General features: G+C 42.9%; 1 protein-coding gene across 2 annotated transcripts in view; it reads right to left on the reverse strand.

Annotated features, from left to right (window-relative positions):
* myo10 (myosin X) overlaps window positions 1-23,058 on the reverse strand; it is a 107,203-nt gene that overhangs the window by 23,046 nt on the left and 61,099 nt on the right. For both annotated transcript variants that reach the window (XM_063886277.1, XM_063886278.1), the window contains exons 4-19: window positions 20,229-20,416; window positions 9,363-9,497; window positions 8,172-8,296; window positions 7,499-7,512; window positions 7,089-7,173; window positions 6,531-6,634; window positions 5,897-6,026; window positions 5,591-5,712; window positions 5,104-5,250; window positions 4,178-4,278; window positions 3,955-4,021; window positions 3,283-3,375; window positions 3,030-3,098; window positions 2,838-2,920; window positions 2,081-2,189; window positions 1,897-1,977 (exon numbers count right to left, since the gene is read on the reverse strand). In XM_063886277.1, the coding sequence (XP_063742347.1) occupies window positions 1,897-1,977; window positions 2,081-2,189; window positions 2,838-2,920; window positions 3,030-3,098; window positions 3,283-3,375; window positions 3,955-4,021; window positions 4,178-4,278; window positions 5,104-5,250; window positions 5,591-5,712; window positions 5,897-6,026; window positions 6,531-6,634; window positions 7,089-7,173; window positions 7,499-7,512; window positions 8,172-8,296; window positions 9,363-9,497; window positions 20,229-20,416 (1,653 nt within the window). The remainder of the gene's footprint in view (window positions 1-1,896; window positions 1,978-2,080; window positions 2,190-2,837; window positions 2,921-3,029; window positions 3,099-3,282; window positions 3,376-3,954; window positions 4,022-4,177; window positions 4,279-5,103; window positions 5,251-5,590; window positions 5,713-5,896; window positions 6,027-6,530; window positions 6,635-7,088; window positions 7,174-7,498; window positions 7,513-8,171; window positions 8,297-9,362; window positions 9,498-20,228; window positions 20,417-23,058) is intronic.

A 23,058-nucleotide genomic window follows, 5' to 3' on the forward strand; every position in this document is an offset into this window, starting at 1 on the left:
AAGCTCCATAAATTACACAGATTTTAGGTAGTAAAACAAGACATTGAACGTCCTTGTTCCCACTTCTGTTTCTAGTATTAATCCCAAACAAACTCTGAACATGTGACACAGTCCTAACTAGATAGCACAGAGCTGTGTGTGTGTCTGTGTGTGTGTGTGTGTGTGTGTGTGTGTGTGTGTGTGTGTGTGTCCTAATTGTGTTTAGATCCAACAGTCTGTCCGCTCTATTATGCATTCTGTCAATATATATTGATATTTCCACTGAGACTCCACTCACCATCTGCAGGACTCCCATGAGCCTGCAGGCTTGTTCTAAACATTGCGTCCATAAAACCTGTCAGTTAAATCAGTCAGCTCGTCGTAAAATCTTCCCCAAATGTCTTTAGCTTCCAAACAGATCAAAAAACAAGAGGAAGAGCTAACATTTGAAACGTTTCAGCAGCAGATCAGTCCCTTTCTTCCATTTCTTCCACATTGAAATGTTGATTTTCCTCCGGTCGGACACCTGCTCAGAGCGAAACAGGCAGATGACAGGGACGCCTCACGGGGGGGCTTTTTAGGAGCCTCGTGGCGTGTCACCCTGACCCTCGTTTCCCCCCGGGGATGCCCTTAGGTCCCCCTCCACACACACGCACACACTTGTCTCACTACATTAAGCCCCATTGAAAGGCCATCATGCTCTCTTGTTTAACATTCAGAGTCCAGGCGGTAAGAACATCCAGCTGCTCTCCAGAAACACCCTCAAGACACCCACGAGTGAGTGTTTCACTTTTGCATCCATCTCTATATCTGTCCGAGCATCTATTAATGAGAAGATAAATTGGATTTCAGATTCTATAGATGAGGGATCAGCGCGGGGGGGGGGACTCTCTGATCTCTGATGACCCGTCTGCAGTAATCACTGACATCAGAAATCAATACAGCCGATTCCGTGTGAACTTTATATCTGACGTCTGCAGAGATGTTGCTAACGACAGACCCCCAGACACCTATCGACAAGACACTGATCTGAGAACAGTCCTGCTGATGAGGGGGTCAATACTCCGGTCACCTGGGGAGTTTCTTCTAACTGCAGACCGACGTGACAACTTACAACAAAAAAAAAGGATGCTATGGTGCCATCTTTCCAGTTCCATAAGTCTATTTATAAAACCATTCAGCGCACACACACACACACACACACACACACACACCAAAATCATTCTCATTCCCAGATTAGATTAGCGCTGTGCCTCACTGAGCATACTTCTGTGCTGACGTTAGTTATTTAGAGCGCATATTCTTAATGTGTCCCACTGGGAAGTCTGGCAAAATGAACCACGAGAACCCGGATCGTGCTTCCATAACGATGAAACAGTCGCGTGAGGAACGCTGGACAGTTGGCTACGTAGCTAAAGTGGCGGGAACATTAGCAGTGGCTACGATGAACGCAGCGCTATACAAGTAACAGTGATACACGTGTTTCATTTTCACTATTCAATAAACGTACATGATACTGGTGTCCAAAAGACGCTACCGGTTTTTGTGTTGGGCTTATTGAGCGGTCTGTTATGATTTGCTACCGCTAAAGTGGCTAACCAGCTAGCTGCTGCTGCTTTATAAAAATGCACTCAATAAACATGAATGGAAAACAATATTTTGGATCCTCTCCAGTCAGTATGAGGGAGTCACGGTGCAGACCCCCCCCCCCCCCCCCCATTTGTTTACATTATCTCCACATTCCTCTTGACTGCAGACTGTTACCAGGTAACCGGGGGTCAGAGGTCCCCAAAAGAAGCCAGACATTTCTCTCATGGTGGGGGAGGACTGTTTGATTATGAAAATGACAAAGATTCTCTCACACACTCTCCATGATCTCTGTGTGTGTGTGTGTGTGTGTGTGTGTGTGCATCTCACCTTGTGTTTGTTTGGTTTGATGCATCTGATGAAGTAGGGGTTGGAGGTGCTGAGTGTGGCCATCAGGGAGTGCAGGGAGTCCTGAAGCAGAGGAAATAGCACAGATCTGTTTGGTGCTGCATGGTTTGTCTCTCTGATTCAGTTTAGAGGAAAACTTCAAACACTTTTTTTATTCGGGTCTCACCTTGAACTGGGAGCTGACGGTGGGCCGGCGGTGCTTGCAGCTGCTCTTCAGAGTGTCCTGCTTGTTTCTGCTCAGCACGTGTTCAAACAGGTCGTACACAAAGTCCAACCTGACACACACACACACACACACACACACACACACACACACACACACACACACACACACACACACACACACACACACACACACACACACACACACACACTTGTCATTTTATATTATTTTAACTTCAGGGTTAGTCACTCTTTAGGAAGACAAACTATGGAAATACTGTTTTGCATTTGGCAAAAAAAGTCAAAAAAGGGTTTTAATTAATATGATATTTACCAAAACTAAGGATTAAAATAAATATATAAAAGTAAATAAAAATAATAATTATAACAAAATAAATAAATTCTCAAAATATTTTTAAATCTTAAAACAATTACAAAATATATTATTATTATTATTATGAAATGTATTAAAGCACCTTTCAAATAAAGTTACAGAGTGTATTACTGAAACAAACACATTTATTTGTGTACATTTTGTGTTTGAATTGATTTAATACACAAAAAAAAACTATTAAATGAACGTAAAAGAAAAGAAATGAATATTTTAAAACACAGATTTGTCATAAAACATAAATCAAATGATGTGTAAAAAAGAATTCTAGAGATAAAGGTTCTTTTTAATAGTGTTCATAAAATTCCTCCCAATAAATATTGTATACATTCCACAGTAGATCGGGGAAGTGATGCAGATGTAAACGTACCTGCTCTCCCTCAGCAGGTTGAGGATGTCGTCTCTGAAAGTGTCTCTGTTCTTCTCCAGCATCCCCCGGACATCGTACACCACCTGCACACACCACAGGGGGGCGCCACAGGAAGACAAGACAAGGATTCATCAGTTCAGAGATTATTCGAATGAAAAAGAGTCAAAAAAACTGTAAATCTTTTACACTTACCTCCCCTGCGTAGTGCCTGACTCCAAAGTTGTACACAGCCACTCGAGGCTTCACGTAGAAGGAGTTTTTCTGCAGCGAGAGAAAGCTGGTTCATTACTTCAGACACACCTAACCTTCTACAGCTGCTTCCTGATGAACCGTCCTCTCAAACCATCAACTGTGTGACCATTTGTTCTTAATACTGGTCAAAAATAAAGGAGCTTGAGCTGAACATCGTCTGTAATTATGTGAGTAAAGGGTATTTGAGTCGTACCGAGTGCTGACTGTGCAGTTTCTCCAGTAAAGTGCTGTCGGTGGCTTTGGGGAAGTGACTCTCCTCGTTCATCAGCGCCAGGAGACCCAGTTTCTGTGGGTAAAGAGAATGGACCAATCAGAAGAGAAGTATAACTTTAGAGGGTCTATGTCTGCATACATGCAATACTGTAGAATTAAAGTCAAAACTTGTGCCAAATTTTATTAAAAAAATACAATAAAAAATAAATAATAATAAATAAATATAAACATTTAAAAAATAATAAAAAATAAATAATAATAAAATAAATAAATATAAACATTTAAAAAATAATAAAAAATAAATAATAATAAATAAATATAAACATTTAAAAAATAATAAAAATAAAAGAAAGAAAGAAATATAAAATTAAAAATAAAGAAATAAATAAAATAAATAAAGAAATAAAGAAACATTTGAAATTATAAAAATAAAAGAAATAAATGAAACTTAATATATAAATATCCTCTGTAGACAGTTGACATTAACCAGGGACCCTGGAAATTAAACTTTTCAATACCTATGCCAAAGTTTACTCTTTGGATTTGAATACCATCATTGCACACGGATAATGAAATGAAATGTCCTGAATGTACGGGAATTAAAAGCACGTGCCGGCCTTTCAGTTTATAACGTCCGTGCAGAAAGTCGTACCTTCTCGATCAGATCCAGACACTCTCCGTTATCCATCCAGTTAATGTCCACCCAAACCAGACCTTCCCTGCAGACACAGAAACCACTTTTAATCCAAGTCTTGAATCTCTTTTTGGTCTTTGTCGTCTTAAAGGCAACATCAGCTCACAGCTATCAGCGCAACATGTTTTAAAGTCTCGTTAGGAAACCAAACGACCATCCTGAGAGAAAGACCTCCACCTACTTGTTGTACTCGAGTTGCTCCAGAGAGAAAATGTGCTTGTTGAAATACTCCTGGAGCTTCTCGTTTGCATAGTTGATGTTGAACTGCTCGAAGCGGTTCACCTGTGGGGGACGAAAGAAATGTTAGACTTTTTTTATTCAAATTCTTCTCTTTATTAATTCTTACTTCTAACAACATTTGATCTACTTTCCTTTATTCATCTAACATTTTATTTGAATTAAAACCCAATTCAATGAAGATGGGCATTTACTGTTTATGTATATTTTAGTTTAATTGATTTAAAAAAAAAAGTTTTTAATTATTTATTATATTTTTAATTGTATTTATAATATTTATTTCTTTTATTATATTTTTAATTACATTTTTTTAAATATTTAATTCTATGTATTTTATATATTATAATTGTATTATATTTTTGTATTTATTTTATTATTTATTAATTTTATTATATTTTTTATTTATTGTATTATATTTTTAATTGTATTTATAATATTTATTTCTTTTATTTTATTTTGTATTTATTTTATTATTTATTTATTTTATTATATTTATTTTTATTATATTTTTTATTTATTGTATTATATTTCTGATTTTTTAAAATTATATATATATCTTTTATAAATATTTGTATTATATTTTATATGTATTTATTATATTTGAATAATATTTGAAACTGGTCTTATGCCTGTTGACAAGCTGCTGTGACATAAATTCTGGACTCTATTTTAATGACTTATTGTACTGTATGCAAATGAGGCATTATGCAATAACTATGGTGAATTTAGGATATATGAAAGTCAATAAAATATACACTTTTTTGATATATTTTGGATGTTTTCTTTCCCCAAATCTGAACAAAAACAAAGTAAAAAGCACAGGTTTTTCATATCGTCTTTCAGAGTTACATCAGGATGTCTTTCACACACCTCGAAGTTTTCGAAGCCGAAGATGTCGAGGATGCTGATGGACTTGAAGTCCTCTCTGCCTCGGATGCGGGTGTTGAGTTTGCGGATGATCCAGTTGAAACACTGGGAGTAAAGAGCCATCGCCATGGAGTCCCTGGAGTCCACCGCCTGCAGGGGGAGAGGAACGGTTAAGGGACTGCATTTATACGCTGGGTGTCACGTGCATGTAGATTACAAGGGGGCTGGGGATCGAACCACCAACCTTTTGACTGGTGGACATCACAATACATTTTATCCAGCGCGACACGCAAAGAGTGCATTCAACCATGAAGACACAAACTCAGAGCAAGAATCCTGCGGGTCCATGTCTGATCTATAGACCCCACCAGAGTTTCCAGTCTGGGCCACAGCTCTACCTCCGGAGCCAAGGTCCAACGTCTTCAAACCTTCACCATATGTCAGCCTGTCTTTGCTCTTAAAATAGTCACAATGCACTGCTGTTCCTCACCTGCTCCACGGTGAGGGGGGTGGAGATCTCCTCCCCTCGCAGGATCATGGATCGGTGCGTCAGGACTTCAGCCAGCCGGTCCGGGTTCAGACCCAGCAGGTCCGAGGTCCGGCTGAGAGCAGCTGAGGGAGGAAATACAGAACACATCAGAGGCTGCCGACATGTGTGGGGGTTTCTTTGTCATTTTATATGTATTTAAACTTTAGGGTTAGTCACTCTTTAGGAAGTCAAACTATGGATATACTTTATTTTATTGGACGCAAAATAGCGACAGCGATCGGACACGAGGCGAGGAGAATCTCAGACCTGATTTGGCGGAGACCTGCGCTCCTCCGGCCGTCATGAACTCGATGTTCCCCGCGTGGAGGATTCCTGAGAGGAGGCGCAGGATCTCCCCGATGTTCTCCTCGGTGAACTGCATCGTCCGCATTGCATTCTGGGAGAAACACACACAGTGGAAGCTGATGAAGAGCCTGGAGCCGCTGCTTAATGACTGTGTTTGTTTTGGACTGAAAGCAGCTGTTCGTTACTATCCCCGTCCAGCAGAGGGTCAGACTTTCGGGGGGCATCCCTGGAGCTACATGTCTGGAAAACAATTCCGTCTTTTAACCCTTTAATGGGCATACTGTTATTACACCAGTATGACACGTTTATAGGCCCCTATTACACCATTACTGCTCTGGTATTACACCCTATAACACCCATGTAGTAACAACCATATTACACTGTTATTACCCCCTTATTACACATTAACAGACCCGTATTACCACCTAATTACCCCCTTAATACCCTCTAATGACTCTGTTATTACCCCGTTATTACACACGGACACCGGCTCTGTAACAGATGTACCCCCGGGACATTCAAGGGTTAACCTGTAGATGTGTTTGTGTTTGCGTGTTCAGGAGAATATCGATGCAGCCCGTAGTTTCCTGCGTACCAGAACTTCCTGGAAGGTGGCGTTGTCGTTGATGGTTTTGTCATCGGAGCAGCTGGACTGTCTCAGGTAGTGGTAGCTGTCCGGCTGCGTCAACGCAAAGGCCTCTGCAACACACACACACACACACACACACACACACACACACACACACACACACACACACACACACACACACACACACACACACACACACACACACACACACACACACACACACACACACACACACACACACACACACACACACACACACACACACACACACACACACACACACAGTTATTTTAAAGCCAAACAAGAGGAACAGTACTCAGTAGACTAAAGGCCTCCTCCAGGTGTCTCTCTCTGAACTCAACACAAAAGGGTTCACTGATCCTCTCATCTTGGATTGGGCCTCAGTTTAAGCTGAAAATGAAACTGAACCTTCTTTGAATGTCTGTTTTTGAGCTCTACTTCTGATATAAAGGATGTCATTGATACTTGTTTTGAAGAAAGTGGACAGAAAACAAAAAAACCACACAGACTTTTTGATATGAGGCGTGCTCCAGGAGGACTCACCCTTCTGCTGGGTGTTGGTTCCTGCTAACAGGGCGTAGAAGATGTGGTAGCTTCTCTCCCCGGGGTTCTGCCGGACTACTCGGTTCTGCAGGGACACAAGAGAACCTCTGTCAGCAGTCAACACGAGACTCTGTGGTCTCTCGCTGCATCAAACACTTCATTTCTGCACAGCTTCTGTTTGTGGTGGAAGTTCATCCTCTTTCTTTGTCTTATTTTAGGTGATTAGACCGACAGATACACAGAGCAGGAGGGTGATGCGCTGCAGATGTGGTTTGAGGAGCCAGGTGTTTTTAGAGAAGGATGAAACCTATGCAGTCGTTAAAGTCTAGAGGACTTATGGCGATATGAATGTTGATGTTGTATGACTTTAAAAACAAAAGCAATCCAGGTTTGGTAGCAGGACAACTCACCTTTTCTAAGAGGTCTGTGGTCGGAAAAGCTTCTGTCAAGGCAGACAACAGCTGGATTCATGCATGACTCTACAGTTTATCAGCTGAACTAGTTAATGCATGATTACAAATTACAGTTACTTTCTTTTTACGACAGGAAAACATGTTAAATATAAGTCAAAATAATCACAAGCCAAATGCAATTTACATCTTCCTGTCACCTGCAGATTTCGTTTGTTTGGTAACGATTATATGATGTGCCTTTACATTACATTTGCAATTAACCATGAAGATACAAACGTCAAATAGCAAGAACGCTGGAGGTATTCAGCTTTCAGAGAACCAAAAATCTGCATTAAAACTCTTTATTTTCACTTCTAGTTTGCAGTCACCTACAAATGTATTCTGAAAGTATTTTATTTCAATTTACGACGGACAAGAAAAATCTGCCATCCCGTTTAAAATGTACAAAAAATAATAACGTCTCAAATTAAATGAGATACAATTCTTAAAGTGAATGAATGAAGGTCAGCGGCTCTTCCCTGTCACTCTGCACCTCTATGATTAAAGCCTCTCTGCCACTTTCAACTACTTCCTCCCTGTTCAGCACATTAACCCGGTGAGGGCACTCTGTAGGACGTGTGCAGAGGGCAGGAAGTGGCAGCTCTCGACACAGATTTGGGTTTTAGGATACAGTCGATGATCCGGCCGCCCTGGATGTTTCCCTTCTGGCTGAAATGCAGCTGGACGAACTTCCCGAAGCGGCTGGAGTTGTTGTTGTAGACGGTCTTAGCGTTCCCAAACGCCTCCATGATGGGACTGTGGAGCGGGACGAGAGTGGATCAGACATATACTTTATTTATACAAATTGAGATCACAGTACAAGCTTCAAATGTTAAAAAATATAAAGATAAAATAATTATAAAACAAATTAAAAAATATAAGAAACGAAAGAAAAATCAAATTAAAGAAAAAAATACAAAATATAATATAATAATTTTATAAATACATAAATATTAATATTATAAATACATAAATAATAACAATTTAAAAAAGAACAACATGTAATGAAAACATTTTAAATAAAATACAATTAAAATATATATAAAATTAAAAAATAGAATAATAAATTAAACTAAAATATACATAAACAGTAAATAAATACATATCAACCGTAGTTCAAATTAACTTGGTAACTAGTTAAAGGTTTCAATACATTTAATTTAGTTCGTGCTTTCATCCAATGGGACTTAAATTGTGGAAATTGTGGAAAGAAACTCAGGACTCCTGCAGGAACATTGGCTTTGAATGAACTTAGCCACACTTTGTACAAAAGGTGCAGTGGAAGCAGGAGGACTGAGGGGCAGGAGCAGTGGAAGCAGGAGGACTGAGGGGCAGGAGCAGTGGAAGCAGGAGGACTGAGGGGCAGGAGCAGTGGAAACAGGACTGAGGGGCAGGAGCAGTGGAAACAGGAGGACTGAGGGGCAGGAGCATTGGAAGCAGGAGGACTGAGGGGCAGGAGCAGTGAAAACAGGAGGACTGAGGGGCAGGAGCAGTGGAAGCAGGAGGACTGAGGGGCAGGAGCAGTGGAAACAGGAGGACTGAGGGGCAGGAGCAGTGGAAGCAGGAGGACTGCGGGGCAGGAACAGTGGAAACAGGAGGACTGAGGAGCAGGAGCAGTGGAAACAGGAGGACTGAGGGGCAGGAGCATTGGCTTTGAGGGGCAGGAGCAGTGGAAACAGGAGGACTGAGGGGCAGGAGCAGTGGAAACAGGAGGACTGAGGGGCAGGAGCAGTGGAAGCAGGAGAACTGAGGGGCAGGAGCAGTGGAAACAGGAGGACTGAGGGGCAGGAGCAGTGGAAGCAGGAGGACTGAGTATCGTTACCTGCTCTCCAGCAGCGCCTCCTCCACTCGGGACGTCCGGTCTTTGGACGAGACCTCCAGGGAGTGCTGGCTCATGGCCGACAGGAACTTCAGGATCAGTTTGGTGCTCTCGGTTTTCCCAGCGCCGCTCTCTCCACTGCGGGGGTTAAAACACACGAGGGGTCAGAATACTGATCTGTTTGATTGACAGATGATATATGAGTGGAGCACAGCAGAAATATTACAAGAGCAAGAGGAAAGGTATTCCCCTACAAGGCTGGGTGAGGATCACTCTTTATTTATTCCTATTTCCTTTGTTTTCTGTAGAGCTGCATCGACTTCAGGTCACTAATGAATGTCAATCTATAGAAAGAACAACTTTTCTGACAATTTAAGAAGCATTTTATTTACTTTTCATGCTAAATATGCAGTTTTCAACCTCTGAAATATATAGATTTCCTGCTTTTCTCAGTTTTATATCATATTTAACTCAATATATTTTCGTTTCTGACCGACAAAACGAAACATTTAAACACACCTTGGGAATTTTAGACCAAATGATGAATCTAGAAAGGAATTGGCTTACTAATAGATGATTAAATAATCATAGATTGCTATTTTAATTGGTGGTAAATAATAAATAATGCAATATAATTTTCTGGCGGTAGTCAGAGCACTATTACGTACAAGTATTGATAGTTAAAACATCGTAAACAAAAGGAGCAGAAGTGTTATTATTCTATATTGTGTAACACTCACTCCGTCACTCACAACTAATTGGGTCAGACGTGAATTCATTGACCACACAGATGCCTTGTTTCCCCAGAGAGCATCATGGGAAATGTTCTAAAGCTCCACCAGTAGAGGGCGCACCGGGCCCTGTTAATCACGAGTTAGAGATCCACATGCAACATCAAGTGGAGCCAACCACCAAAACCAGTGAGTACAGGTCATGACTCATCATTCTCCTGACAGTGACTCGGGGTTTTGCTGCATGCTCGATAAACCTCACAGAGGTTGTATCTGAGACATTTTCCATTCATTGCTATCAGAGCGTTTCATGCATTGATTTGTTGACTTCTCCCTGAGGTATGAGGCATTATAAACCTTCCTTTCGTTTACAGCTTTATGTCCACAATACTGAGGACATGCTGGGACAGATTTGTGGTCTCACATGAATGAAACCTCATAATTAAAAGGAGCTAAATGCTGCAGCTTCTTCTATAAAGACGCACAAAGAAAGCAAATAAAAAGCATCAGATTCTGCATTAAAGGGGTCCTGGTAGAAACTGTCGAGAGGGAAGCTTTGAAGATGTTGCAAAATGTTAAGAACAGTTGAGAATATATAGATAAAAACCTAAAAATATTCAGAAAGATGACTTTTATTGATTTATTTATGATGATTTATGACTATTTCTTTGATCAGTTTTGGACTAAATCTGACTCTAACATCAAACACATGTTCTCAGAGCCCCAAGCTTTTCTTTTTCTTTGCTTGTTTTGCTCATCTCTAAGTGTAAACCCCAGATATATTCAAAACACAATGATATAAAAAGTAGAAACACAGAAAATATTCACATTTTGGAAGCTGAAACCAGAGAGCATTTGACACTTTATGGCCTTTTTGCTTCTTCAATGACTTCAATGAGTGAATATTTAGTGTAAGTTGTTGCAAAAGCATGCAGCTCCATGTAAAGTACGCAAAAAAGACCCACTCTTTATTGCTTCGAGGCAGAGAACGTTTTTTCTTGAGTTTCTTTGGGTTTGAACAATTATAAAGCACCTGGCAGCCGTTAAATGCAACATAAAGAAACTGCAGACACACACACACACACACACACACACACACACACACACACACACACACACACACACACACACACACACACACACACACACACACACACACACACACACACACACACACACACACACACACACACACACACACACACACACAGACACACACAGTGAACCTGTTAACCCACAGCCGTGTTAATAATTAACCTGGAAAGCAATTACCCGTCACCCCGAGAGCGACTCCAGAGCATTATGTTCGTCCTTTAAACACACATCATTCACCTCCATCTGAACGGCTCACAGGGAGGTGTCTTCACAATGAATAAAACACACACCGTGACCTTTAACAGATGTACTCATGGCCGCTGATATATAAAATCACTATAAAAGCAGCTCTTTAAACCGTCTATGCATCAACCAAGGTGTGAGGAATGGCTGTTTTAAAGGAGTTTCTGTCACAGTTTATCACAGATATATATTTTATATCTAGAGAATCTACCGTCAGGAAAAACATCAAACCTGTGAAGGTAATGCATGTGAAGTTTAAAGGCAGCAGCTTGAATCTCCCCGGCATCTTAAATGTTGAACGCGTGTTACTTTGCACGTCTGTAAACACTTTATGGCAGCAGGTGTGATTAGCTGTAGGAGCACAGCTTTCATTTGGATAATGACCGGGTGGCTCCCTGTAGGGCAATCACAAATCACAAGGGGGGAGGGGGGGGGGGGGGGGGGGGGTCCTGGAGTTTCTCCCCGCTAGAATAGAGACATTTGAGGCTGCTGTTGCTGCACAGGTACTTTTTTTACTAGTGTGCTTGCAAGAAAAAGGCAAAGAAGTTCAGAAATCAGCTTGTTATGGCTCTTCTGCCCCCTAGTGGACAACATGCGGTTACTACAGCTTTAAAGTTTGAGTCTTTGTGCAATTGTAATAATCGTTTGTAAAAACCAACAACCTAAAGGCACAACGCATAGATGTTAAGCGGTTATTCATGATTTAATGAAATGGTTTAATGGTATCTGTCTCTACAACATCAGGAGGATACGTCCCCTGCTGTCCCAGGAAGCAACCAAGTCCTGGTCCAGGTCTCTGGTCATCTCACACCTCAACTACTGCAACTCCCTCCTGGCTGGTCTACCTGCAGACACCCTCCGACCTCTACAGCTAATTGGTCTTCAACCTCCTCCCAGTTCTCCCACACCACACCTCTCCTTCGCTCCCTTCACTGCCAGAATCCGCTTCAAGGCCCTGGTACTGGGCCTACCGAACTGTGAGGGGATCTGGTCCATCCTACATCCAGGCCTTGGTGGAACCATACACTTCCTCACATGCACTTTGCTCGCCGTCAGTCAATCGGGTTGCTACTCCATCTCTGCGAGTGGGACCCAGGTGCCCCTCAAAAACACGCCTGTTTGCGATCCTGGCTCCTGATTGGTGGAATGAGCTCCCCATTGACATCAGGACAGCAGACACTCTGCAGATCTTCCGTTGCTGGAAGCTGTTTCGATTGCATCTTGGCAATTAATCTCTACTTTATAGAGTTAGCTTAGGCCTTGTACCAAATCCTCCAGCTCTTCCGATGGTAGGACGTGCATTAAGTGAATAGATCAGCACTTTCCTTGTTGTTCGGAGTTTGATCCTCTATGGTTTTTGCACTTATTGTAAGTTGCTTTGGATAAAAGCCTCAGCCAAAATGTGTTTTTCAAACCTTGTTCATATCTTGCTCATCTCGTCTTAGTCTTAAAAACATTGATATCTTAGCGGCTCAAAATGGATCCAAGTGTTTCCCTTTCCTCTGCTAATCCAAAATGACACAGTCCTTATACTTCTCTTGGGGAATAAGCAGCCGACTATCCTGCAGAACGTTTACAATGTAGGAGCGTGTGGAACCCTCGAATCCTGTTATTTTCTCCGGTCTTCACTGCCGCTGGAGAGAAACAGTTAATCCAAACCCAACTTTAGTCTGGCTCTCTCCGACAGTGGGTCAGACTTTCTAAAGGGATGGATCTGTGTTTAAAGGGCTCGGTGTGTAACTCCGTCTGCAGTGACTGCCAGATGTAAGAGAGCCAGCCTAACTTCTTTAAAAGACCTCGGGCAGGATGCCAACCTATCCGACCCGGGAACCGTTCGACTAAACAGCACCCGGCCTTTGTGCTAAATCCCTGGCTCTCCACACGCTGTTGCCACCCAAGGTAAGCCCCCCCCCCCCCCCACAGGCAGGGGTTTTTAAGTAAAGCGTTCACCCAGACAGGCCTTTTGTACCCAGGAGCAAAGCTTCAGAGTCCGTCACAGAGAGAAAGAGTTTCTGAAACTGAGACGAGAGGTGAAACGCAATGAGATAAACAAACGATCCTCTGCTCCTCATTTAAGTCATTTACATGTTGAGGTTTGCTTCCATAACGTGTCTTCTTTCAGACCACTGGGAAGACAACTTGTTTTAACTAACTGTGTCTCTGTGTGTCTACTGATTTCCCATGAATTCACCAAAAGTTGGAATTAGAAATTGTCTTAGTTGCATATTAAAACGCCCCCTAGCCTATCAAGTACACTATGTTGGAGCGCTAGGCAATAGAAGTGCGGTCGTTCCATAGTGATTTTAGGCTTTGCAGACCATTTACATGCACTAAAAGATATAGGAAAGGGAAAACCCCAAAGAGAAAAATAGAGCCTCTTCCAGAACCGAGACCTTTTTCACTAGAATAAAATATAGTGACTGAATTTCATGTTTCTCCCTTTCTTTATTAAATCTATTGAGCGTTGCATTGTGGGAGGAGCCTGGGAGTCCAGATGTGCATCGCCAGCAACTTTGCTTGCATGTTTTAATCTCTGGAAGTCAGTTAACTGTAGTTCAAAAACTGGCCCTCTAACTCTTCCCAATTTGCTCATGAACGCCACCATTTTGTGCGTCACAGAAAAACAAATCCCTACGTCGGTCACACAGCGACACAAGTTCACAACAACAGCTGGTCTCGTGTTGCACTTGGTTCAGCATGCTTCCTTCCCATCATGCTCTCCTCCTCTGATGCATACCTCCCTTCAGTCATGGTGAAACTCTGGATCTGCCTCCAGGAGAGAAGCCCCAGGAGACAAACCCCAGGAGAACAACACCTCTCAGGTAAGGTTCCTATCCTTTCTGCAGGGCCCCAGTGACCCCTGCATGCCTGAGTAATTAACGAGGCTGCAGAGTCTTGAGTTTGACCTCACGCCTCCTCTGGGGTCAGGGGGTCAGGGCAAACTGCTGGGTCGGGAGGGCTGTCGGCTGCACAGGATTAGCACCTCAGAGCTCTGCCATTTACTCCAATCTGGGCTGTTGTGGACGCAACGGCAGCTACTCTATATCAGCCCGTATATCTCTGTGGATTAAAACCTCTACCAGGGTTTCATTACACACTTTGACCCTTTGGACATCATCTAGGAACAAGAAGAAACCTTTTCGTTCTCTCAAAGTTTCTCTGATACTGGGAATTTGAGTTTAAGTCTACTCATCTTACGCCGCGGACTGAACACCCCTGTTTCGATGCACCATGGCTAAGGCAAACCACAACATCTTTTCTGTTGGTAGTTCTTAGATAGTGAAGCTAATGCAGTCGCACCCTGATCCAGTTGGCTGATAGAAAGCTAAAGAACCTGCAGGATTCTCGCTTTACAGTTTGAATCTCTACGGTTTATTGCACTTATTGTAAGTCCCTTTGGATGCAAGCGTCTAGAAATGTAACGCAATCTAATCAAACTCATGTGAAAGCATCTTCCCCAAGAACACTTCGACAAGTTGACTGCCAGGCCAAGGCTAGCAGACAACCACCTAACCTCTCAGCTACAGCCTTTTCTATATGATCAACATCTATGATCAAAAACTATCCTCGAACCAACGAAAGAAATGCCCAGGAGGAATGCAGTTTGTGAAAGCGGAAAATGGCAGTTATTTTGATGGATGCTATGCTAACGAGTTTCAAATTGGTTAATTGCCTAAAACAAGTTATCTTGAATTCACATTAACCCTAACCCTAACTGTAGGGCGCACAGCTGGACGTCTCCTGGTTGAACATCCTGAGGATTTGACTAAAGCCAAGAATCGTATTTGTGATACGCCCCCCCCCCCACCCAGACCCAACAGGTCATAAAACAGCTGCTCCTGTTCATTGCTTTATTATCCAGAAGAGAAGCTGCCAGGGTGGCATTGGCTGAGAGCGCTGAAGGTTTGGATGATTTCCAGGTGCTGTGTTGGTGGGGGGGGGGGTCCATTAAAGTCATGTGGCAGGTACCCGCATCAGTGAAAGCGCAAAGTGGCATTCAGGAGCATTAATGAGCAGATGCCCTGTGTTACAGAGGCTTTCTTCCTCCTCCTCCTCCTCCTCCTCTCCTCCTCCTCCTCCTCCTGGATCTGATTACCCACAATCCCTCAATCCGACGAGAAAGCTTCCTGCCTCGCCTCGATGTGCCAGCTTGCAATTTATAGCCCTTCTTCCTCACACACACACACACACACACACACACACACACACACACACACACACACACACACACACACACACACACACACACACACACACACACACACACACACACACACACACACACACACACACACACACACACACACACACAGAGGGATTGTTCCTCTGTGTGTGTGTGTGTGTGTGTGTGTGTGTGTGTGTGTGTGTGTGTGTGTGTGTGTGTGTGTGTGTGTGTTGCCCTGTTACATGTTTTACGAGGGTCCGCTTTCAGATCGCGATGGTGTTTTTTGGGGGTACCAATGGGGGAAATGTGTGTGTGTGTGTGTGTGTGTGTGTGTGTGTGTGTGTGTGTGTGTGTGTCTGGGAGTCATGGTTGGGAACCAGACCACGTCCTTTGGCAGCTGGCCTTTGACTCAGCGTTGAAGTCGATCCTCCACCCAGAATCTAACTTCAGGTATCAATCACCCCGAGCTTTACGGGCGGTGGACCCGGCTGTGAAGGGTTTGCAGTTAGTCGAGTTTCAAACGCGAGGACTGCTTTCCAAACGTTCACTCCTTCCTGTGTTTACATTCCTCCTGCTCTGCCTCAGTCTGCTTCATTATATTACATAGTGACGTTAAAGGGGAAATACTTCTCGGTGCTCGCTTCAACAGTCCTTTTTATTTTGGCACAGCTTGTCTGTATGCAATAAATGTATTAATGTTAATCATATTTCGTTAGAGTCCCTTGAGTCCAGTTTTTGATGATACAGACTGGGATGCAAAGCTGCAATGATTGGTGGGTTTTATTTGCAGTAGAAATGCTCCGATCCGCTCCTCAGAAGTGAGATTCAATGTTTTAATTGATCATTTATGTAAAACAAGCTCCAACTTTGGTAAACTATTACAGTGAAAAATGATCTATAAAATAATCTGCAGATTAATCGGTTTTGTGCCGCTTCACAGGGACAGCAGCTCATGAGCAGTAGCTTGTAACACAATCCTGAGCCTTCGTTGGAGACTTTGTGTACTGTAAATGTGGATTAACACGTCTGTTCTGCAGCAGACGCACATTCTGGTGGCAGTGCAGCCCAGAATGTGCTTCCTTATTTTAAAAAATCTGCATAATTTTCAGTTAAAGTCAATTAAAATAAAAGCATTTCTGAATCTCAGTCAGTCTGTTTAAGAAAGATGGGAATAAGTAACGTGCCAAGTGTTTTTAGAGACGTTATTCCGTGTAGTTGAGTAATTAGACGTGATCAGGGTTCAGTGTTACCTCCCAACATGAACCCCGAGCCCTGGTCCTGACTTTCACTCAGCCTTCAGCCCACACAGACGGGCAGCAGGGAAAAACTGGCGGTAAAAAAACAACTGAGAGTCTCCGCTCCGCCCTGCAATTACTCACAGCCTCACACGTCCATCAGCTGCAGCTCTTACTCTACGTATCGAAGAGGAAGAGGTGCTCAATGAGACTCGGACTCACAGACAGTCCTGTTGGACTCTCAGGAAGAGATAACAGTCAGACTTAGAAAGAGCAGTGTGTGTTTTGGGAGGCTCGGTGTGTCATTACTCCATCCTAAAACAGCATCAGGTTGTGTTTAGCTGAAACAACAGTAAAGGTCACGACGGTGGTCTGTGGTTTCTCCTCTCTGGCCTGCATGGCATGGAAAAAACGACGCAACCAAACTGGTGTTTTTCTTTGTCTCGGAGCTACAGATTCTGTGGCGTTTTCATGAAGTAGCTGAGAGTTAGAAAAACACCCACAGTTACAGGAAGGAAATGCAAGGTAATGTTTTACAAAGTAAGAAGTCATGAGAGCGGGAGAGGAGGCAGGAGTCGGTGGGATTAAGACAAACACAGAGCAGATCTGCAGCACAGATATACGGTCTGCGAACAGAAGGGCGGCATTGTGAGGCTCAGGGTTTTCCCCGACGACAATGTGACATGTTTGTGTTTACGCCTCTCTGTGCACCGACCAACGTCCTGCAGGACAAAAGAGTTTCTGTGCCCAGGACGAGCAAGAGCGCATTGTTTCCTGAGCTGCACATACATTGTTAAGCTCAGATGCATTAGTTTTTATCAAATGTTACTAACTTCAATGCCGTAGCAATTCAGAGATAATTATCTGGGCTAAGGACCCTTCATCGACTGCAGGGGCTAGCATCAAAAGACCCTCTGATTGGTAGATTAGTGTATTAATGACCTGAGCCAAAGTATGGTATAGTATAGTTTGTATAGCCATAGAGATCACTGAGGTAGAAGGGATGTGTGCGCACAGTAGATAAGCGCCTATAGTCAAAGTAACAGAAGCTTCAACTACAGTACCGCCACAGTTCTGCCAAGAAAACATTTGACTTTTTGCATAAAACGATGTTCAAGAAGTCCTATAAATGCAGAAAGCTGACTAACCCGTGATGAAGGGGTGTTGTTAAGCTAACATGCTAGCTCCATACTATCAGTCAACGCTGATGCTTCAGAGCTGCAGACGGGGCAACATGCTGCAGTGAAAACCAACAATGAACACCAAGAAATCTCATAATCACATTAAGAACCTCACTAACAATAAAAGCAAAGCCTCTATTCCTTTTCTGCTCACTTCCCAAAATCAAACCAGCTTTGAAAAGGGGGACATGTGGGTCTCATTACCCACAATGCCAATGAACGGGGCCAAACAGCGCTGTAAACTAATGCCTGCTAATTGTCAGAAAACTGCAAACGCTCGTGCCCTGAAGCCCCGGGCTGCGACTCCCCCCCTCCACTGTTTCTATCTTACTCTGCAGGACCAGAAAGAAGTCTCCACAAAGGAAGAACACTTTCTGGAGTCTGATTTATTCAACCCTTTGCTTCCTGGCTACTCTTTAGGACAAGAGATGTACTGTTTCTCCATCTCACTGATCAGTCCTGCAGATAGTGACATGTGTTTGTCTCCATGAGTCTTTGTCCCTGATACCAATCAAAGGTGAGTCTGTTTAAAGATTTCCGTAATATAATAATCTTTACTCTGCAGATATTATACTCACAAAGCCAACCAACGAACCTACAGCGCGTAAAAGAAGTCCCTTAACTCAAACCTTTGTACATTTTACTCAAAGATTATTCAAATAAAGTTTTCAAAAGTCTAATTTGAAGAAGAAGAAGATGAAGATTCAACTTTATTGTCATTGCACAGAGTACAAGTACTAGGACAACGAAATGCGGTCTCTGCATTTGACCCATCCTAGTGTAAGGAGCAGTGGGCTGCCATTATGTACGGATTATGTGGATTGATCTAGGTTGGCTCGGAGCTACATAACTTGAAACCAGTCCTGCTTTTGTCCTTGATACCAATCAAAAGTCGACGTTTAGAAAAAAGGAGTCAGAAGTTTGAAAAAATAAAATTTGAAAAAAGCGTGAAGACGACGTTTAGGGCCACACGAAAAAGGGATCAGAATAATGAGAAAATAGTGGGACGGTTCTAATAGTCAAAGTTTAGAACAAAACTCAGACTTTTTTAAATGTCTGACCTTTGTTAAAAAAAAAGACAATTTAGAAAAAAATTAACGGACATTTTTGAAGTCGGCATTTTGAAAAAAGTGCAAACATTTCAGGAAGTGATCATTCCTTGAGTTTTGCTAAAGCACGGAAAACAGTCGCCTTGCCTCTATCAGTATTTGGTTCTCTGACCAAAGGTGGTTAAAAGAAAGTTTCCAAAAGTCTAACTTGACCTCTGAGTTAAATAACTGGCAAAGGATAACCAGTCTTCCCGAAAGGGACCCGGGTTTGGCGATACTAAATAATAAGCCTTAGTCCCGATACCAATTTTAGGCTGGAGTCGGGTTGAAGCAGTTCCAGACCCTGGATAAGCAGTGGGAACAGGATGGATGGATGGCCCGATCACAAGTGAGTTCCTTTACCAGATGGACCTTATTCTTATATATTTCTCTTGACTTTGTGACTGATTTGCTGCCAGATCAACCCCATAACCCCACAGCACTCAGAAATGTCCCCTGGCCACGTATTCAGGATACCTCGATGACCGCGAACACAGCGTTTCCCACAGAGTGAAGCGCTGTGATGTCTCCAGTATCCGTTCGTTGCTAAATCGAGGTTCAAATATTATCATTTCTGAGATGTAAAAATAGCTGTTTTTTGAAGTCGGCGGGAAGGGAACGTCTCGGTCCGTCTGAGAGAACAATGGAGCGACGCAGGATGTGAAAGTCGTCCAGCTTTTAAATCAAAGAGGAAGGATGTGAGGAAGGGAAAGACAGGGCATGGAGATAGTGGCAGAGAGAGAGAGAGAGAGTGTGTGTGTGTGTGTGTGTGTGTGTGTGTGTGTGTGGTGGTCAGATCTTCAGAGCTGCAGCCAAACTGCCCAGGGGATTTGAAACTTGATCAAAGTGTTTGGAGGGGGAAAGCGATAAAACAAGGTCAGCATCCCAGCAGTTCGTACAAACGGCCAATTAGAGGGCTCCATATAACCTCTGACAAGAAAGGTATGGATTTCCTGACTGGTTCTTCAGAAAAAGGACATTTTTCAGGACCTTTTTTATGTTTCTCAGCCAAAATCCAACTAGATCGATGTTTTTATGCGCCCTAGTGGCCAAAGATATACTGCCGGAGCTTAAAAACAATGACAAGCACAAACCAACCGAGCGCCAGTTGAAAAAGAAAGATCCAGCTACCTGATGAGGACACACTGGTTCTGCAGCCTCTTCCACAGCGAGCGGTAGCACTCGTTGGCGACGGCGAAGATGTGCGGGGAGATTTGCCCCAGGTGGTTCCGGCTGTACAGCTCCATGGCGGTCCGGTCGTACAGGCCAGAGAGAGACTGGTACGGGTTCACCGCCGCCAGGATGGAGCCGATGTACGTCTGAGGATCGGGAGAGAGGATGTTAATGAACCAGCAGAGGTATTAAGACTGTCTGAAGCTGGGAAACTCAGAAGAGGTGCATGCATTTTCACAGAGGGAGTAATGTCAGGTATGGTGGGGCTATTGGACTGCTGTTGCAATGAGGTCATGAAAAAAGGGGAATTTCTTGAGCCAAACATATGTATATTTTCTACTCTTAATGCCTATAAATCACACAGGAGCTCCAAGCTTTTTGCTAGGCAGCCAAGGAGTAGCAATATATCACTCTTTTTGGCTGAGGTTTTGCCCTACACTGGTTCTTTTAGTCTTGTTTGTGCAGGTTGAGCTGCTGCAACAGCTGTACAATCCTTTTGCAAATTCACAACAACTCTTAGAAGCAAAACATTTCAGAGACCGGCTCTAATTTGAAGAGATTTAAATGTCCGGGTACTGCTTGGCAAAAGGTCAATCATGCATCTGAATGAAGCCAGGCCACATTTCTGTTCTGAGGAGGTAAAGAAGAAGTTGATAAAAAACACAGACAGAGAGTTTGGACAAAGCATAATAAAGTGTGTGTTTTAGGTGACACACAATCACAAAACAAGTCATGAATGAAGCAAAAAGTTGGATCTTTCTAACACAAACTGAGTGATTTACTGACCCTCTAATACCAAGTGAATCTACTCCTCTCTGAACATATACTTCTTTACTATACTGGAAACATCTATGCAGCCCATCGTTGCAGAAGCACATCCACTGAAACTGCAAACAATCAAAGAACGGATAGCGGACTCTGTCTCCATCTCCATTCATTTTGGCCCCTTTTCAACAGTTATCGCCCAAAAGTCCAATCCACAAGAGAAAGATTGGACTATTTTAAAACAGACTGAATGAAACGGCTGCAGAACAACAGTGTCTGAAACCTCTTCTGATGACAAGCGAGGTCGAACATCCCCGCAGTCATTGTTCAGGTGGAATAACAGACGGGACAGAGGATGCACTTAATCCTATTTATCAGACAGAAGCTCAGAGTCGTAAAACCTTTATTGAGCTTAATGGAAGTCGGAGGACAAACACATCCAGTCATACACAACATCTCCCTCACCACTTCCACTCGGCTTTGGGAGAGCTCAGAAACTCAACGCTCAACACTTCTGACGTTTTGTTTTCCTTTCCCCCACCTCCCTCAAACTGCACATCTTCCAAAGCAGCCTCATGTTTCAGAGTTCAAAGCAAGACAAACCAAAGTGCTGAAGCAGAAGCTCGGGGAGCCAGAGAAAGTGCTGGCAGCCGCTTCAGCGCTGCGGTGGTGACTAATGCATTAATGGAGAGGCTTGGAAAAAAGGCAGCACATCAGCATCTGTGTGTGAGAAAGCAACTGGATGTTTAACCACTGGCCTCGCTGTGAGACGTCTTAAAGGTTACAGCAGCTTTCGAGTCACTGAGGTTCTGCAGAAAAAAGACGTTCCCATCAGAAAGATTTGTGCCGATGCAACGGTTGCATCCACTACAAAACAAAACCAGAGTTACTGTCAAAACCAGAGACGTTTTCCATGTCTTAGACGAGCTTTCATCCCAAGGAAACAAACCTGAGAGGACTGGATCCACAGTTTAATAAAGGTTACTAATGATTCATTTTTATTTGGATTTAACCCTTAAAAAGCACCATGTTTTTGTGTTCAAACCCCAGAATAACTGTCCAAATTACACTGGTTACTTCCCCTGAACGGTCTGGATAACACTCATGAACCTGGACTACTCTGGAGGGTAACATTTAGGAGCAAACCTTTGAGGTCGTATGTCCCAGCACTGACACAAATCAACAAAAAGTAGAAGCAAATATCTTAAATGTGCTTCAAGGACTAACATACCCAGACATCCTGAACCTTATCTACTTCTTGTGAGTGTGTGGGATGAATTTGGTTTGCTTTGGCTGTCAACAATCATGTACTTTGGTGGTGTATGAGCCTTAATCACACCCTCATTTACATACAGAACACATAAAGGTATCCTTAACTATGTCTTTTAATCAAATGATGCATTGTACTGCTCTGGTGTTATTTGATCCTGTTGGAGAATGGCCAGATATGCATGCATCACAATGACGTATCAACACATAAGCTGTATGGGTTTACATAATATCTACGTGTCCTCATAGCTTAACATAACTGTTTAAAGCACGTTTTACAGTTTGGAAGCAGTTGCACTTTAGAAAAGGCAATAAAACTACTTCAAAAAAATCCTGTTTGGGTTAAAATAAGTGTAATTGTGACATAACTCAAGTTACATAAGTAAGATAATTCAAGTTTCTCCTGTTTCCTGCTGCAGAAAGGGGGATTCCCACTCACGCTGAACTTTACCCTACTTTCTCACTGGAGTCTAAAACACCTATTCTGAAAACCTTTCAAAAATATGAGATTTCTTTGAGCGGGTTTGTCTGAAGATGGGAACATTGTGTGTGTGTGCAAGGTGGAGATCTTATTAAAGGATATCAGTGTGTTCCCATAAGCACACATTAGGGGGTTAGTGCAGCCTGGAGGAGAAGATGAAATGCAATTAGAAGGGGAGGGAAACACTTTGGTCTGCAGAGCACCGTCTCTCTGCAGCCGCATGACTTCCTGTTATCCTGTTCGTCTGCAGCGGGCCTCATAAAAACACAAGAG

This window comes from Eleginops maclovinus, chromosome 6 (assembly GCF_036324505.1).
Source record: "Eleginops maclovinus isolate JMC-PN-2008 ecotype Puerto Natales chromosome 6, JC_Emac_rtc_rv5, whole genome shotgun sequence".
Lineage (NCBI taxonomy): Eukaryota > Metazoa > Chordata > Actinopteri > Perciformes > Eleginopidae > Eleginops > Eleginops maclovinus.